General features: G+C 36.1%; 1 protein-coding gene across 4 annotated transcripts in view; it reads left to right on the plus strand.

Annotated features, from left to right (window-relative positions):
* NRXN1 (neurexin 1) overlaps window positions 1-17,397 on the plus strand; it is a 426,871-nt gene that overhangs the window by 39,890 nt on the left and 369,584 nt on the right. For all 4 annotated transcript variants that reach the window (XM_027889907.1, XM_027889910.1, XM_027889908.1 and 1 more), the window contains 3 exons: window positions 8,089-8,211; window positions 13,308-13,689; window positions 14,215-14,405. In XM_027889907.1, coding sequence (XP_027745708.1) covers window positions 8,089-8,211; window positions 13,308-13,689; window positions 14,215-14,405 — 696 coding nt within the window. The remainder of the gene's footprint in view (window positions 1-8,088; window positions 8,212-13,307; window positions 13,690-14,214; window positions 14,406-17,397) is intronic.

A 17,397-nucleotide genomic window follows, 5' to 3' on the forward strand; every position in this document is an offset into this window, starting at 1 on the left:
CAAACTGACTTTTTTTTCTCTGTATTATTCAATGTCACAGTGTGTCAATGTGAGTTGTTACAGCAACTCAGTCCAGGTTCTTCAAGTCCTTCCCCTCTTTGGTGGTCAGACATTTCATCTGGCTTCCCTTACTGTCATCCTTCTGTGATTTTTTTCTCAGGCTTAGCTACAGGAGTGTTCTGGGAACTGTGAATCTCCCTAAGAAAATGGGATAGCAGACTTGTGAAATAACTGCTTTCCTATTGTGCTGCAATAGCTTCGGTAGAATGAAGTGAAAGGTGTTGACTTAAAAGTGTTTGTGTTAAGTGCATCTGACCTAAAACAAAACGCTTAAACATATTCAGCTTAAAATGTTCAGAATTTTTCATTAAAGCAGCCATGTCAAACTAAGGTGAAAACAAATTAAGCTTTACCAAAGATACATAGAGAGTTTGTGGAAGTGAATCTGCTGAATACCAACTCAGACTGTTACGTTTTGAGGGCACTTTAGAAAATTTATCATGATTCAAGGCACAATATGACTTTACAGACCCACAGAAGCTACATGATCTTTGCAAGTGCACATTTCTTTACTATCAGTACACACAAAGTAAATAATCTTGCACTCAACTTTGCTTTAAATTAGCATAGAATTGCCATGTATTGAAAGTTCACATTCACCTTACCTACAGCAAAGTCAATTGTCAAGTTCACCATGATTTCGGAAAATTTGTCTCAAAAGGTTCAGCAGTGAGCTGACAAAGCACCAACCATATTTTTCAAGCTCATTGACTTTAGTCCATGACTAAAGCCCCTTTAGTTCAGGGCCTTGGGGTAGATTCATAAAACCTTTAGTACCTTTAGCACATTTTCTGATAGTCGTGATCCTCAGAGAACAGTACAAGAGAGAAACTGCACACTTATTAAAAATACAGAGATCTAACTGACTTCTGGTTTTAGCTGCTTTTAAAAAACACTTTTCTTTCACTATTTCCAACAAGAAAATTACATGTCCTTAGGGCTGTTTGTGCTTCATTTACTTAGATATATGACTTGCAAAACTAAATTAAATTGCAGCTAATTTTAAGCCATAAATGTTTTGAGTAATATGTTGTGAAATGTCTCTAAGTTGGGTTAGACATTTCATAACTCAGTAACAAAATCAGTTTTATCCTCTCATGTGCTCTGAGTTCACATATGGTAGTAATTGCAATTTCAAGACCATGTTTTCAGGAAATGTGGTCCAAATTAATATAGGCCCAGTTATTAACCAGCAAAGTAGACTTTCCAGTTTTGAGAGCATGTATATGTCTTTTACATATGTCTTGTTCTGGCATGGAAGTCTTGAGACCAAGACTTGCAACTCCAAAGTTTACTGCTTTCTGATGTTTTTCTTTCTTTCTCTGTCTTGGTGAAATTGAGTACTGGTCCTTGTTCTATTTGTAGAGATTAGGCTTTTACAAGACAGTGGTTCATCATCAGCACCTTTCTTAGTAGAATCCTCAGATTCCAACAGTTTGTCTATGTTTTACCCTCCTACCTGGATCCACTGGCTCTATTTAGGTAATAATGTGTTACCAACAGTTAATATCTCACAGATTAAAAGAAATTGATGAGTATGTACAATATTACACCTCAGCATAAATAGCTTGCTTAAGGCAAAAAGAAGACTAAGTCAGGAGAGGGGAAACACTGAGCAGCTCAGACCATGGGCAGGGGAATCAAATTCTCAGAATAGAGAGAAAAGAACCCCACAAATGACTTTAGAAAACTTTGTGCTTCAGAGCTGGATATGGTGCTTGATTCCTGGGTTGGTTGTTTTTTATATCCTTCTATGGATTTTTCTTCTCCCGTGAATTCACTGTGTATGCTGTTTCTCCTTACTAGTGAGTTAGATCAATATTCAATGCAGTCTGTTTGTAATTTGGTCATGTAGAGGGAGCCAGTAGAATTTTCAAAAGTGTCTTGCTTAGCTTTCTGCATTTCTGTACGAGTGCCTCTACGGAAACAGATTTAACATTATGTTGCTGTTGTTCTAAAGAATATGAGCAAATCTATGCTATGGCTGAAATGAAGGCTCATGAATGATGTTAGCAACTCAAATCTCCTTTTTTTTAATTTCTGAAATGTCGTTCAAAAAAAAAAAAAAAAGGTAAAAAAATACCCTAAACTGCCAATACATTACCCAAATTACAAAAGCAATTTCGCCTATAATAAAGCTGTTGTGGGCTGGAACATTTTGATCAAGCAGTGCAAGACTGACATGTTTTGCTTGATATTATTCAGTGAATGTGCTATTCTTGTGGAAGTTTCTGCATGAGTCTTTTGGAAACAAAATATAGTGGACAAAATTTCTTTGACCTGCAATAAGACTTTCTTAATTTAACTTATCAATTAGCTGTAAATGATAACATGATAAACATTTTTTATCCTTAGAAGGCAATGTAGTTTTCCTATTGTCAATAAACGTGCAAAGTCAGGGAATTTCAGGATGATACAGACAGAGTAATTTAAAATACAGTTGATTCACTGCATTAATTGACTTTTTAAATTCAAGTTTGCACATGAGTGTTTTGGAAAACCAGAAATGTTTCTGCAGCCAACCACCACAGAAAGGATAGTGAAGGTTAAGATGCCTTCCCTTATACATTTTATCTTTCTGTACCTAGCTCTGGAGGAAACTTTTCTGAACTTGTTGTGCTGTAGACTGTATGTAATATAGATGGGTCATGAGGTTTGCACAGTGACTGTGAAACTGGATGAATACTGGATCAGAAACCCAGATTAGAGGCATGCTAGGTTTACTCTGGAAAGCAGGATAAATGAAATGGCACAAAGTTCCCTAGTTTGAAGTCAGGTATTTACAGTTCTTAGGTGTCTCTCAGAGACACTCAGCTGTCTATACATAGCAAGCTGAATTGTAAAGTGTTTATTATTTTAACTGTAAAACTCTATCTGAAATCCTGGCAACCCTGACTTGAAGTAACATTCTCCATTAACTTGAGAGATCTTAGGGTTTTGTCTTCTTGTCCAAATGTCTTTTTGCCTAAATGCCACCTGATCTCTGTAGCTGTAGTCTGCATAGTTTTCTGTTAGCAAACTAGACTGAAATCACTGATCTTCCTTATGCTGACCAATAGACAGAAAGGAGTGACTTGCCTGTATTTAACTTGTGTTCCATAGGTTAGTACAGCATTCACTGAACCATCCAGTCTCCCTTGCTAGTGTCTATTTATGTTATCCTTCTTTCAATACTTCATTTTTAATATCTACTCTTGATTGGAGAATTGAATGCTCCAAGGTTTTGGTGTGTGCCTTGGTAGTGGTGGTTGGCACTGTAAGAACCAATAATGATTCGAGTGTTTGGTTCAGACAACTAGTTTTGAATGTTTTGGTGCAATGCCAAAAGCTGTACCTTCTTTCAAAAGGATCAGGTGGGTTCTTTTGTTTGTTTGGGTTTTTTTGTTTTGTTTTTTTAATTTTTTTTTATTTTTTTAATGAAGATCTGTTTAAATAGGTGGTTAAAATAAAAACACCATGGGATAGATATCTATTAGATAAAAAAGTATGCATTTTACCATTAACTGACTGATTCATTTGAATTCAGCAAATCTTCAGCACTTGAATTAGGCTGAATAGGCTCCTGACAAGATAGTAAAGAGAATAGAAATCTCCAGAGAACATTTAGCATATTCAGCACACTGAAAATAAGATTTTTCTGTTGGAGGTTCATACTTTTTTCCTTTAACTTTGAAAGGACCAAAGGAAGTTAAATTCCAGCTGAGGCACTGACAACAAAGTAAGCTCAACTTTGGGTGCCTAAGTAAACCTAAAACTTGGAATTTTGGGGACTTTACATTTGTATGTCCTAGTTCATTCTGAATTGCATCATCAAGATTTGTACCTGTATCAACTGACTGCACAGCCTGCATTTTGCTATGTAAAAGGAATGTTGTATAAGCAATTTTCTGCTTTTAAACGGATGTGCAAATTTACTGGCGTGATGGACTATGAGCAAACTGTGATAGCCGTAAAAGTGCCAGTAGTTTTTTATTGGTTATTTTTTAATGGTGCTATCCATTTGCTCTAGGGATGCATTAAATCCAGTAGTTATTTAAGTCTTAAAAACAAGAAAAGAGCTGAACATAGATGTTGATAATAAATTTCATACTTATGCAAGAGGACATACTTCGTGGATTTTTTCTTTTTCAGTTTGCATCTTGTCTTAGAAAGGAAAGGTTTATGATTGAGGTATTAGTATCTGAGAGAATCAGTAGCTCAGAAAGCGAGCCAGTGTTGGCTGGGTGCTTGAAGCAAATTAACTGTGATCTGTCTAGAAAGAGACAGATGAATTCCAGGTGAAGGACAGTATGGCAAATAGAAGTGGAGGGACATAAGTTTGGAAGAGTAGTATCAGTCCATGGGAAAAAAAAAAAACACCTTTTTTTTTTTTTTTAATTGGGATTCTTTCTTTTCTTCTTGTGGGAGACACTGAATGTCTTCTTTTTTAAAGCCCAGAACAGCCACCTGACAAAAAAAAAAAAGTGGCAATATGCCAATTCTTATTTAAATACTTATTTAAGAGCACTTTCTGCTGATGTGATTTAAATGGAATGGAATCAGATCAGTGTAATGTCAGAATAAGACTGGAGAGTCAATGATTTCATAAATATAAATTTATAGTAGATTCACTATAAAGTAGAGAACTATGAACCAGGGCAGAAGAAGATTCTGAATGGTTATGATCTAAGTAATAAGAAGTTTAAATTAGTTTCAGGTCAATATATTTGAAAGTTAGTGAAGAAAGAATTAATATAAACTAGGTTTGAGGTTGGCCAGTGCCATTTAACAAGATGTATTTAAGAGTTTTCTTCTACAGTTCTGGTACTCTTGTGGGGTCTCAAGAGATTCCTACATGATTTTATGTTTAGGCATTTAGACAACTTTCTCCTAAATACTCTGCTCACAAGCACGTTTGCTTCTTTTGTATGCAAAAGCATATTCTTAGCCAGGAAGCAGCCCAAGGCATTTGCACGGGAATGGTGAGCATCCATCCTTCCTCATCTACCTCTCCAGCTGCCATGGAAAACTGTACTACTTTGCAGAGATGGAGCATGATGGGACAGGTAGATGCACAATACCTGGACACTGGATCTTACTATTTGGTAGTTTCTTGTCCTCTCTATGGTAAAGGAAAAGCCCTTCTCTGTTAGAGATCAGCTTTGGGAAAGAGAAGTCTCTTTTCCATGTGAGGTACCTAGTTTCCAGAAGGCCAGGGCTGTTTTCAGTGCACTGCTCCCACAGCATGTTATACCCAGGTTTGTCCTTTTTATAACCCTTTCACAATAGGTCCCTTTAATCCTCTTTTGGATTGCGTGCGGTGTGAACAGACAGCTTACAAGTAGTTCTGACCTGATTTTTTTTACTTAGAGTACACTTACAAGGAAAATAGACTGATGCCTGGGAAAACATACATTTAATTTTACAACAGGAAGACTTTGCAAGCCCCCAGCCATTAAAAGTTAATAGATATATTTGCCTCTATAAATGTGAACAGCCAAATTGGATTTGATATTTATATACACCAAGGCACCTTTACACGAACGGGACCCTACAGAGGGTTCTTAATGTGAGAGTAAATTAAAATTGCATATGCTTTTAGGTCTTTTAAAAATCTGAAGTGAAATAATGTAGACTGAGTAGTTCAATTACTTTAAAAATTAAAAAAAAAAAAAAAGGAGTTGGACTAACAAGCAAATAAGTGCAAATATATTTACAGTAATACTAAATTATTTATTTCTAGGCAAGCCTATTGACTCTCACCAAGTTTTTTGCTTATGTCATTTAATATTTTTTGTAAATCCATCCATTGCTAGTTAGCAATTTCTTCCATTGAAGTGCCGAATAGAATAATAGAAATTGCTTAAGAGATCTATATCACCACCCTCAAAGAGAACATTATTCACTTAAGCTTTATGCAAAAACTGGTCTTTCTCTTGTCGAAAAAAGTAAACACTCAAAGAACAGAATTATTCAGGTAGTTGACACCAATCATCTCTTTCTGCTGGATTCAAACACCTTTCCTAGCTTAGTGTCAATCCAGAGACAGAGAGAAACAGTATCAGAATCTCACTGCCTTTGCTGTAGCTAATGTTTTTGTTCCTGGAGATCCCTTGGCATGCTCAAAATAGCAAAAGTTACATAAAGTTCTACATATAGAAACAGGGCAACAAACCAGGAGTTAAAAACATGCTGATATAAAATGGAAAACATCTGAGACGAAAACTGTCCAGTGTGCTGAACAGCTACATCAAGCTCTTTGTGTCCTTTTCCCTCTGTGCAGTCCTGAATTCAGAGAGGTTTAAATTTTAGACAATGTTGTATAGTACCCATTTATTAACAGGCCTCACCCATCACAGTTAACCTGTGCTGGCTGGAAAAGAGTAGAAATGTGAGTAGTTTCAGAGCTTTTGACATATCCCTTTCAAAAGAAGACCAGCACATGGGATATAGTCACCTGGAAGGGACACATTGGAGATAACAGTCTAATTCAGGGTAACCCTAATGTTTTTGTGTCAAAAGTTATTTTATTATGTGCCTCTTTTACAGAATTACAGAATGGGTAAACTTGGAAGGGATCACAGTGGGGTCATTTGGTCAAACTGTCCTGCTCTAGCTGTATTATTGTAGACCACATTGCACAGGATTGTGTCCATATGGTCCTTGAATATCTCCAGTGAGGGAGACTCTATAACTTCCCTGGGCAATCTATTCCACTGGGTGGTCACCCACACAATGAAGAAGTTCTTCCTCATATTCAGCTGAAACTTCCTGTGCATTAGTTTGTGCCCACTGCCTCTTGTCCTATTTCTTTGCACTGCTGAGAAGACTGTGGCTCCAGCCTCTTGGCACCCATCCTTCAAATACTTCCATGTATTAATGAGATCCCCTCTCAGTCATCTCTCTGGGAGGCTGAACAGGCCCAGCTCCCTCAGTCTTTCCTCATAAGAGAGATGCTCCAGTCCACTAATGGTTCTTGTTGCCCTCTGCTGGACACACTCCAGGAGCTCCACATCTCTCTTGTATTGAGAAGATCAGAACTTAACTGGCAAATTTTAGTTATCTGCAGCATTTATTCTGCCACAGGAACTGGAAAACAGACCAGGGCCGTCTCTGTTTCACAAGAATGTAATTTGTTAATTGCAGATCAGCTTTACAGTTTTTACAGTCAGCACATAAGGTTTGATTGATTTATTCAGTGCTTAGTCAATCACCTATTCATATCAATGACAGTTCAAAGTCAGGATTTTTTTTTCTCTCTTTCTCTTCTTGGTCAACAGTGTGAGAGACAATTTCCACTATCCTTTTCTCGTGAGAAATTTTTTCCTAGGCATTAAAGATATCCTAGCTTTGTGAATACTTTGGTTATTGCAAACACATTGTGCTATACATAGAATATGCTTCAAAAATGTTTTCCGTACTGCTGAAAAAAATCGCACGTTACAAAAAAGGTATCCATTAAATGAAAAAGGAAAGTATGGTTGAAAAATCTGCTAACATAAGAAGGCACTGGATCTGAATATCAGCAAGTCATCTAGATGATCAGGTAATGGATGATGATCTGAAAAGTCCTAATAAACAAACAGAGCCTAAATGAAGAGAGAAATTAACATAAATTAAGAAAAATATAACATACATGCACACACATTTACCACTTGTTATTTTGCACCAAATAATATTTAAAGAAAGAACAAAAATTCACTCTTGTAAATGCATAATGCATGCTGAAGTTCTTTTGGCTCAGTAATATAATTTCTTAAAGACCTGTATGTGTTTGGAAAGTGCATCATTAAATCTATGTTGACTGTGCCTATTTATGAAAACCTGGTGCATATAAAGTGCATTTACATAGTTTAATATACCTTAAAAGTGTTTTAATGTAGTAGTTCTATATTTAGAGTTTTGCCTATACTTGATAATTTTCTTGCTTGGTGTGACTTTTGGTGAGTTTTAACATTTGCCCAGCGCGTCTCTCTGTCTCTCTCTCTGTGAGGTTCACATTGAAACTGATTTAAAGATTGCATAATGACTGTTTGGCATATCCTACAGGCAAAGGTCCAGAAACCCTTTTTGCTGGCTATAACCTCAATGATAATGAGTGGCACACAGTGCGTGTGGTTCGGCGAGGAAAAAGCTTAAAGTTAATGGTGGATGACCAGCAGGCCGTGACAGGTAGTGTGTCATTGTGACTCCTTGTTACTGGGGGGAAATACAAAACAAACAAACAAACAAAAAAAACCAAACAGAAGTAAAATGACTTTATCTGAAAGCAACAGAGGCTTTTTTCTTTCCTTGGGTAGGATTCAAAAGCCATGTTATGCATCTTGAAATGCTGTTACAACAAGTGTGTTATTACACTTGATATTAATGTTGCTCTAAGGTTGCTATTGAAGTTAATGAAAACCTTCGTGCTGACTTAAAAGAATGTTTTTATACAATAATTGGAGAGAAGTGATTTGATACATCACTAATGAGAAGGCAAGTAAAATGCTTTTGTCAACACATTGTGAGAGCTAAACTGTAAGCCACTGCTGTAAGAAAGAATTTAATAAGTGTTTGAAGGATATTCTATTGTGTTTTAAAACTTGCATCAGCTGTCCTCAGTAATGAAATATTAGGCAACAAATACTAAAAATAGCAGTTTGGATGGGAGAAAAAAATTATGTGCGTGCCAGCATGTAGTTAGAAATATATTTCTAGGAATGTGTTATCAAAAAGAGTAATAGAAAACACATTGATTTTGTTCTGTAAAAAAGTTAATGCTTACATATGTGTTATTAATAGCAACAGACCTGGCTTCTGGCCCTCATTCCTTGCATAATACAATGTTGTGTTTTTGTGTTAGCTGTGTAATATTTTCCTTTGGTTTTGGGTAGTATTAAATAGCTTTTATCATTTGTTCTAAGCCTTGTTAAAATGGTAACAATTTAAGCGGATTTTTAAAAGGAGTGCACCTGCTTTAATAATCACTTTTTACCACAGCAGAACACTGAAAACCATATCACTAGTAGAAAAATAATTTCTATGCATTCAATAGTTGCAAGAACATATATTCTAGAATCAAAAATTACCAGTAGGTCATCCAGAGGTGGAGGTACATGATGATGCTTTGGATCATTCTCCCAAGACAGTAGATGGCCTAAATAATTTATTTTCTTTTTGAAATTAAGTTTATAGTATTGGAGGAAGTATACTGAAAAATATTATAAACTTATTGCTTTAACTGCCACTCAAATAATAAGGTGTATTCTAATATAGAGGAAGATGTTTAGATCAAAATCTAGTGTCAAGACTCAAATGCACAATTTCTGGATTTCTCATGGCAGATTTCTAACTTATGAATACTACAAGTTAGAAAACCACCAAGAAGCACTATTTTCACATTTGGGTTCAGTCCCAACTGTTCAGTTCAAAATATATATGAAGGATTAAGGAGGTTTCAGTCATATACATAGTCTAGTCAGGTAAAGTAATAAGTATAGAATGCAGTACTTTAAGTTCCTGTAATCCCTCTTCATTGTGTATAACTGTAGGTACTATCAAATATCATGGTACTAGGAAGATGAAACACTGAAACAGGATTCCTAGAGAGGTAGTTGGTGCCCTAAGCCTGTCAGTGTTTAAGAGGCATTTCAATAATGCTCTTGATAACATGCTTTAACTTCTGGTCAGCTGTGAAGCAATCAGGTAGCTGGACTAGGTGACCATAGGTCTCTTCCAACTGATTCTATTCTATTCTATTCTATTCTATTCTATTCTATTCTATTCTATTCTATTCTATTCTATTCTATTCTATTCTAATCTGCGAAAGCAAGTGAGCATTTTGAGTTGCCTCCTGATCAATCAGAAGTGTTGCCTATGGGCCCATTTTTCTGTACAACACTTGTATTCTTCCCACATCCCAGTACCTGTATCAGAAACTAGCCAGTTGACTTCAAATCCCTCTCAGTTCATCAAACTGGAAGTCACCTACATTTGCGTAATCCACAGATGTTTAATGTTGTTCATCCAAAGGGAGAAAGTCACCCCAGTATTTTGGAGGGAAAGCCTTCCTCAGCTTTCTAAAACTCCCTTCAGGAAATTGTGTAGCCAGTCTGTGGCCTCCTCCACCACTGACAAGGGAACTGGCATAAGAGAAGGAACAGAGGGAACTTGAGAGTCTGGTAACAGGGGAATCTGCTCAGAGTGCCAGGAGTATTACATTTTCTAAACAGAAAATCTTTATTGTCGTGTAAGCGCTGGGATTTTTTTGTTTGGTTTGGGTGGGGCGTTTTTTGATTTTTTGTTTGTTTGTTTGTTGGTTTGGTTTTTGTTGTTTTTTCAACAGTATTTTCAAAGCCTTTACAAGTTTAAATTTCAAATATATTCCATAGAATTTAATGTGTAGTAGCTCTGGATTTCCTGAAAGCACAGGGGAAGAAGAGTTGCCATGTCAGATTGGAGTGCTCTTGCTCTAAACTCCTTAGGATTTTTCTTTGGGTGTCCCAAAAATTAGAAATTTGGTTAAAATATAACCCATTAATTTCTCATATGAAAGGTTATTATGATGTCATAAGGATAATAAGGAAGAAAACTGACCTCCTACCGAAAATTCTGGCTTCACCCTGCCACACATTGTGTTTTTCTTTTTTGATTCCTTTCCTATGTCATATATGGAAAAAAACTAAAATATAAGATCCAGAAAGCTTAAGCTGAAGAGGAAGTCATTAAATAATTCAGCCTGACTTTCCAGTTTTTACAGATTGTAAAATATCAATTATTCATCCATGAATTGAGCTTAGTTATCTTTGACAAATACATAATGTGTGTTTGGATAAATAATATAACACAGAATCATAACTAGCTTTCATCAGAAGTCATGCAAGTGGTTTCAAAGGTTTTGCTCATCATAAAAGACTTTAAATACTTGCAGCCCTGATACATTTTGTTTTCTGAAAATGTACAGAAAATAAAAGTGGACTGGTGGAGGTCATCAAAGTTGGATGACAGAATAGATACCTAACTTATGATTATGAACAGAAATTCTATTGGCCCCGTAGTATTACAGCAGGTAATGCATTTTGTGCATGAACCTGGTAAGCTTAAAGAAGAAACAAAAACCAACCAACCAAAACCCAAACCCACAAAGACCCACAAAAAACCCCCACAAAACCCCAAAATGTCCAACCTTGTAAGTACAAACTGCATTCCCTCCCTTTTTCTTCATTGCTGTATTTGCAAATCCCATGAAGCATTATGTGAAATCTCAAGTCCTGCTAGAGTGTTCGTAGAACTGAAATATTAGAGGGAGATTTGGGATGTGAGCCCAGATTCTGGAACTTTTTTATTACTGTGTTCAAGAAAGAAATACATTTAATGTAGTGGGGATACTCTGCTACGGGCCAAAGCTTAGTGGATTTTTGCCATGACATTAATGAAATGCCATCTGAAGTGATATAAGGCTGGAATACATAATGTTCCTCTCTAAAACATGATCCTCAGCTCTTTGGCAGTGATCCAATATACAGCTCTTGTCCTTGCAAAAATTACCGATTTGGCATTTTTCAAGGCATCTCCCTGACTCATTACTGCAAGGAACAACCTACTTTTGCTTAATACACCAGGGAAAGTAGTATCTTCAGAACTGATGTTTAGAAACAAGAACATCAAGACAACTGTCCTTGGGGTTTAAGGTGCCTCTTACAGTGCACTGCCATATGAGTACAGATCCCTGATAGTGATGAAAAATGACATTATTCAATGACATCCATAGAATAAGTTCTCATATAGAACTCATCATGAAGCTAAGTAAGCTCCTTGGAAATATTTATCATAAATAATTAAAACAATTTGTGTGCATGTGTGGTCTGAATAGTGTTAAATATTGCAAAGCTGTTTTCAGTGTAACTTACCTGTACTTGTAAGTGCTGTGACTTAACCTGTTTGTGAATTCATATCCCCGGGCAAAGCCCAAATATCTGCATTTATTGTTACCGTGTCTCTTCCCTGTTCACACACATGTACACAGACATTTTTTGTGACACCTATGAAGCTGTGTAAGACTGCCACCAGGGTTTCTGCACAACTGATAAACGTGTTCAGCCTGGGTCAGAGCTCACATTCTTCTCTCGGAATATTATGTTTATGGAGGGACAGAGGGAACTTGACTTGTCAACAGCTTTGGGAACTGAAGTTTTATGCCAATATTTAGTCCAGGTTGGAAGCAGCTAAGGAACTGGGAAATCTAGGCCATGATTTGCAAGAGGTACATTAAATGGTGAAATCGATTAGTAATAAAAAGCTGTTTTGTCACCATACCCACACAACGTGATCATGAATCAGCCTTGTGATAATACTGCCCTACTTCTTTAAAATCAGCATGGAAAAAATATAAGTTCTGTTAGAAAAGGGATCTCTTCAGTGGACAAAATTTTGATGTGCTGGGAAAATTATTTAATAACTAGATTAAAAACTTACCTGACCTATATACAGAGTAGCCTGACAGTGTTGATCCTTTCCTTCAGATTAGCTATAGGGTCAGCAAATTTCAGTCTTTTTGCTCTGCAGGGGTCCTTGCACAACAAAGAGAGGCTCAAAAGCATCTGTGATACTTCCTTTTGGCCACCTTTCTGATGTAAGCAAGTCCCTTGTTATTTTCAGGATTACAAGATGCTGGCTCACACCCTTGCTGCAGGCTTTCTGCTCTGCCCATCTCTTGGACCTTGCCCCTTCTCACATGATTTATCCCGATGGTACAAAGCTTAGTTACTTTCAAGCAACTGTCCCCCTTTGCAGCAGAGCCAGCATTAATGTACCTAAGACAACTGAAACAGGAATCCTTCCTACCTCTTGCCAAATCATGCACTTTTAGTCAAACCAAGTCGAATAATATCCCTCAAACTTTTCCATCTCTCTTTCATGAAACTCTAATATTGTTGGTTTAGCTCTGAGGTTTGTTGGCCTTTGTGGTCTTCCTGTTAATTAATTGCATTTGCTTGTAGTAAAACCCCACCTCTGGTAAAGGGAAACCAAAGTGAGGGATCTTGTTGGCAGGTCAAGGTACTGTGGTATTGTGTTTCAGTTTAGAAATCTTGCTGTTGACATTATCCAGACTTACTGAACTCAGTGGAAAGGCTGCTGGATTTACCAATAATTTGGATGATTGGAGCCAAGATTTGACCTTGCACATTCTGAAAAGTGTGAAATTGATGCAGATACTTAATCACATGATGTGCTTTTTGACCTCCCATTTCAGATGCTAACATGTGTTTTCTTGTTGCTATTTAAAGGTCAAATGGCTGGTGATCACACACGACTGGAATTCCACAACATAGAAACAGGAATTATAACAGAACGGCGCTACCTGTCTTCTGTGCCTTCTAATTTTATTGGGCATCTACAGAGTCTCACATTTAATGGCATGGCATACATTGACTTGTGTAAAAATGGAGACATCGATTATTGTGAGCTAAATGCAAGATTTGGGTTCAGGAACATCATAGCAGACCCTGTAACCTTTAAAACAAAAGCAAGTTATGTTGCACTGGCCACGCTACAAGCGTATACATCTATGCACCTTTTTTTCCAGTTCAAAACCACCTCTCTGGATGGATTGATACTTTATAACAGTGGCGATGGAAATGATTTCATTGTGGTTGAATTAGTAAAAGGGTATGTATGGATTAGCATGGCAAAGCCAGTCTATTCAAAACATATATACAGGAGAAATACAACGGAAAGTTTAGGATACAAATCTTTATCTGACTGGATATATATGATTCATAAATGTTTCTTCATGTTAAACTTGATATGATTTATTTTGACTCTTTCTTTCAGATGAAGCTAGATGCCTGAAATATATGACAGTAAATAATAGGTATAACTTCTCTCGTGTTTACCACAAAGAAGTACTAGTTTGTAGCTTCCTCTTGTTCTCTCTCTACGTATGTATGCATGTGTTGGTACATGGAGTGCTCATTACTTTCCAGAAACTTGGGACTGCACCTCAACTCATCTAAACCAGTGGCAATTTCTCTGAATGATGGTTGCTTCCCCATCTGGCATTCATTGTTGTCTTCTGGTTTTACCAGCACTACTGAGGAGTACAAGCAATTATAAAATATTAGTCATGTTAATTAGTTCCCCCTTGCTATGTAAAGAAAAAGGAAACTTTTCCAATTTTTTCTCTTTTCCCAGGTATTTGCACTATGTATTTGACTTGGGAAATGGTGCAAATCTCATCAAAGGAAGTTCTAATAAACCTCTGAATGACAACCAGTGGCATAATGTGATGATATCAAGGGATACCAACAATCTCCACACTGTAAAGATTGACACTAAAATCACAACACAGAGCACAGCAGGAGCCAGAAATTTAGATCTCAAAAGTAAGTACAATGATTCTTGTATAATCTACAGTGAGAGTCATTACAGAATGATAAACAGAATAAATCATGTATGTAAAGTACAATAGAATTTTATAATACTGTATGACGCCTTTTACTTCATAATAATGAACACGATCACAAGAGATAACATCATTTTAACCTAAAAGTGCAGGTTTAGTAGTTGCACAGGTAGGTGCAACTTAAAACGTGTGAAAATGCTGTGGGGGAAAAAAAAATAGGAAATTACAAAAACACAACAGGGCCCATATGAACCAAAAGTTAATTGGGGAACTAAAGGAGGCCTACAACATCTATGTAAAAAACTTGATTTTTATATGAACACAAGTGGCATGTGAAAACCACAGCCCAAGCTTTACAGTCTGACTACAGAGGCCTCTCAGAACTGCTGATCTCTATGTTAGAGAATTGGGTAAAACTTTGACCTGTCCCTCACTGTTCAATATTTCATATAAAAACTACCTTTTGCTGGGAAAAGAGATGCAATGCAATTTCAATATCATGAACTGTCTTCTAATATCTTATGTGGCAGTCCTCCAAATCAGTTATAAATACAGATTGCAAGATGTATTGAACCATATTCACCTAAAAATTTAATGTATTGGAATTTCAATTGCAGGTGGGATAAACTTTGTTTTATAGGCCTAAATGTACTTTACAGACCCAGCTAGATTCTTAAGATCCATTTTGATAAACCAAACTGATATATATGTATATTTTAAAGTGATAGCAATCAGTTCTAAAGATGGGTTTCTGAAAAACTAATTTGCATCAGAGGAAAAATATCTTTTTGAAAAGATGTATAAGTATATTTTTAAAATACTGACTACCTAATCAGACTTAAGAATATATGTTTTGCTCATGTGGAAAAGTATTGTGCATTTTAATATTCTTTAAAAAAGTTCTTGTCAGGAAAACCAAAATTTCATAGCAGTCAAAGAAGTGCAGTATTTCAAAAGCCAGCATGTTCAAAGAAGATATTAATATTCCATCAAGAGCTTATTCCTTGCTGGATTTTCTTTTATCTACCTCTGAGTCACAGATAATGAGCTGACCTTGGTAATTATTCTGGATTTTGTGATATTTTACATGTTTGCCTCAGTTGAAAGTGCTATAAAGATTGTAAGAAAGACTATGAAAACAGTATCTTGATATGTCATAATCTTCAATAGGTGATTCTCTAATTTATAAACCTAACACTTCTGATAAAGCTTTTTGGATGGCTCTCACTGCATTCCTAAAATTGTACTTGAAATTTGTGCTGTGTTATTTCTCATTTTTGCATTCTGATAAATATCATCAATGTTTTCGAGACAGTGGTATATTTCAGCAGTATTTTTGATGCTGTAGACAAAGTACGTACCTTACTGTTCCACTTTTTTTTTGATGGCAAGTACTACTTATGCATATGTGCATGTATTTCATGTGTTTGGGTTTTTTCCTAGTAGATAAATTATACGTGAGAAGGAAAAATAATCCTGTTATGAACTGATACTTGACACAGTTATTTTATTCTACATATTTTTCAAACCGATTGTGGTATTTAGGTACGTTTCCTTATTAAAGAAAATAAAGTTTGTGCCATGTGCTTACTGAAGGCACTAGAGAGCGCTGTTATCTCACTGAATGTGCTGCTCAGTTCAGTCCTAGGGAAAGCTCATCAGCGAGGACAACCTATAAAATCCAACATTCCTTTGTTTTCTGCACTTTGAAAATTCTACTTTTTGCCTTACTCTTTTGAAGTAAAACTGTATCCATAGCGGTTGCATTTTCTAACCTTGAATTCCTTTGGAAAAAAGAAATGAGGAGCATGAAAAAACATACTGAGATTTGAGGCTAGGAAGATGAATTGTATTAGATGCTGATTTTCTGCTATTCACCACCCAGGGAATGTGTATAGTAAAAGAATAACAAGCCTGACATATTCAGTGTGAGAATATATAGCAAGCTTCTTTCTTAACTGTTCTAGTATACACAAGTCCTTCACCTCTGTCTTCTCATAATAGTATGTTTAATTTTTTTTTTTTTTTAATGTAGGCTACTATATTTTTGCTCAGTCGGATTCCCTTAAATATGGCACGGTATATATCATGAGAAGTTTGGTTGGATTTCTGAGGGAGGAGGTTCAAGGTGATACATTTTAGCCAGCAGGGTAAAAAGGAGAAAAAAATTGCCTTTCATTTCTGTTTTTCTTTCCTTTGTATTCAGTTGAAATGCTCTCCTGTAGTTTCTTTTTTTCTCCTTAATGTCAATGTTTCTTCTAATGATGTGTTGCTGTTATGCTATAAACACTCCATTGTCCTGTATTATTTTAGTCTTAGCAAAAATCAAAGTCAAAATTACACTTACTGCTACTGATATCAATAGTTCTGCTTAACCAGAGCTATCATTAAGTAAAATATAAATCTGTACAGATAATACAGAATCTTCAGACTTTCTGAATAATTGTAAAGTTACCAGATTTCTGATAATGAAATTCAAGCCAATTCTGGAAAGATAAATCCCATATACGCTTTTTTTTTTTTTTTTCAAATACACAGTGAATTCAGTGCAAAGATAAGACACAGATTGTGTTGTAGAACCTGCACAGCATGGAAGTTGTCTGGGAAAGCAGACAGCTTCCATAAAAGTATGGGAGAGAATTTCCAATATATGTTTCCTTTTGGGCATAGGATTTGGCTATATAACACAGAAAGTTCATTATTAAAGATATTAGTTCCCTGCATAACCTCTGGTACAATTTCAGTGGGTACCTGTGGAAACACTTATATTAAATTCTCCAGCTTAATTATTGCTGTAATTAGATGGGTAAATTACAAGTTGGAGACAAATAAATGAGTGAAAACAATTCTGTGTTTGGATTCCAAGAACTGTGTTATTTTTCCCAGCAGAGAAAATTAGCAAAGTGTACTTGGGTGCAGTTCTAGCAGATAACACATAAAGATAAATGAGTCTTAACAGCAAAGGCAATGCA

The sequence above is a fragment of the Empidonax traillii genome, unplaced genomic scaffold (assembly GCF_003031625.1).
Source record: "Empidonax traillii isolate 1590-97213 ecotype Southwest subspecies unplaced genomic scaffold, ASM303162v1 scaffold275:size1536655, whole genome shotgun sequence".
In the NCBI taxonomy this organism is placed as follows: Eukaryota; Metazoa; Chordata; class Aves; order Passeriformes; family Tyrannidae; genus Empidonax; species Empidonax traillii.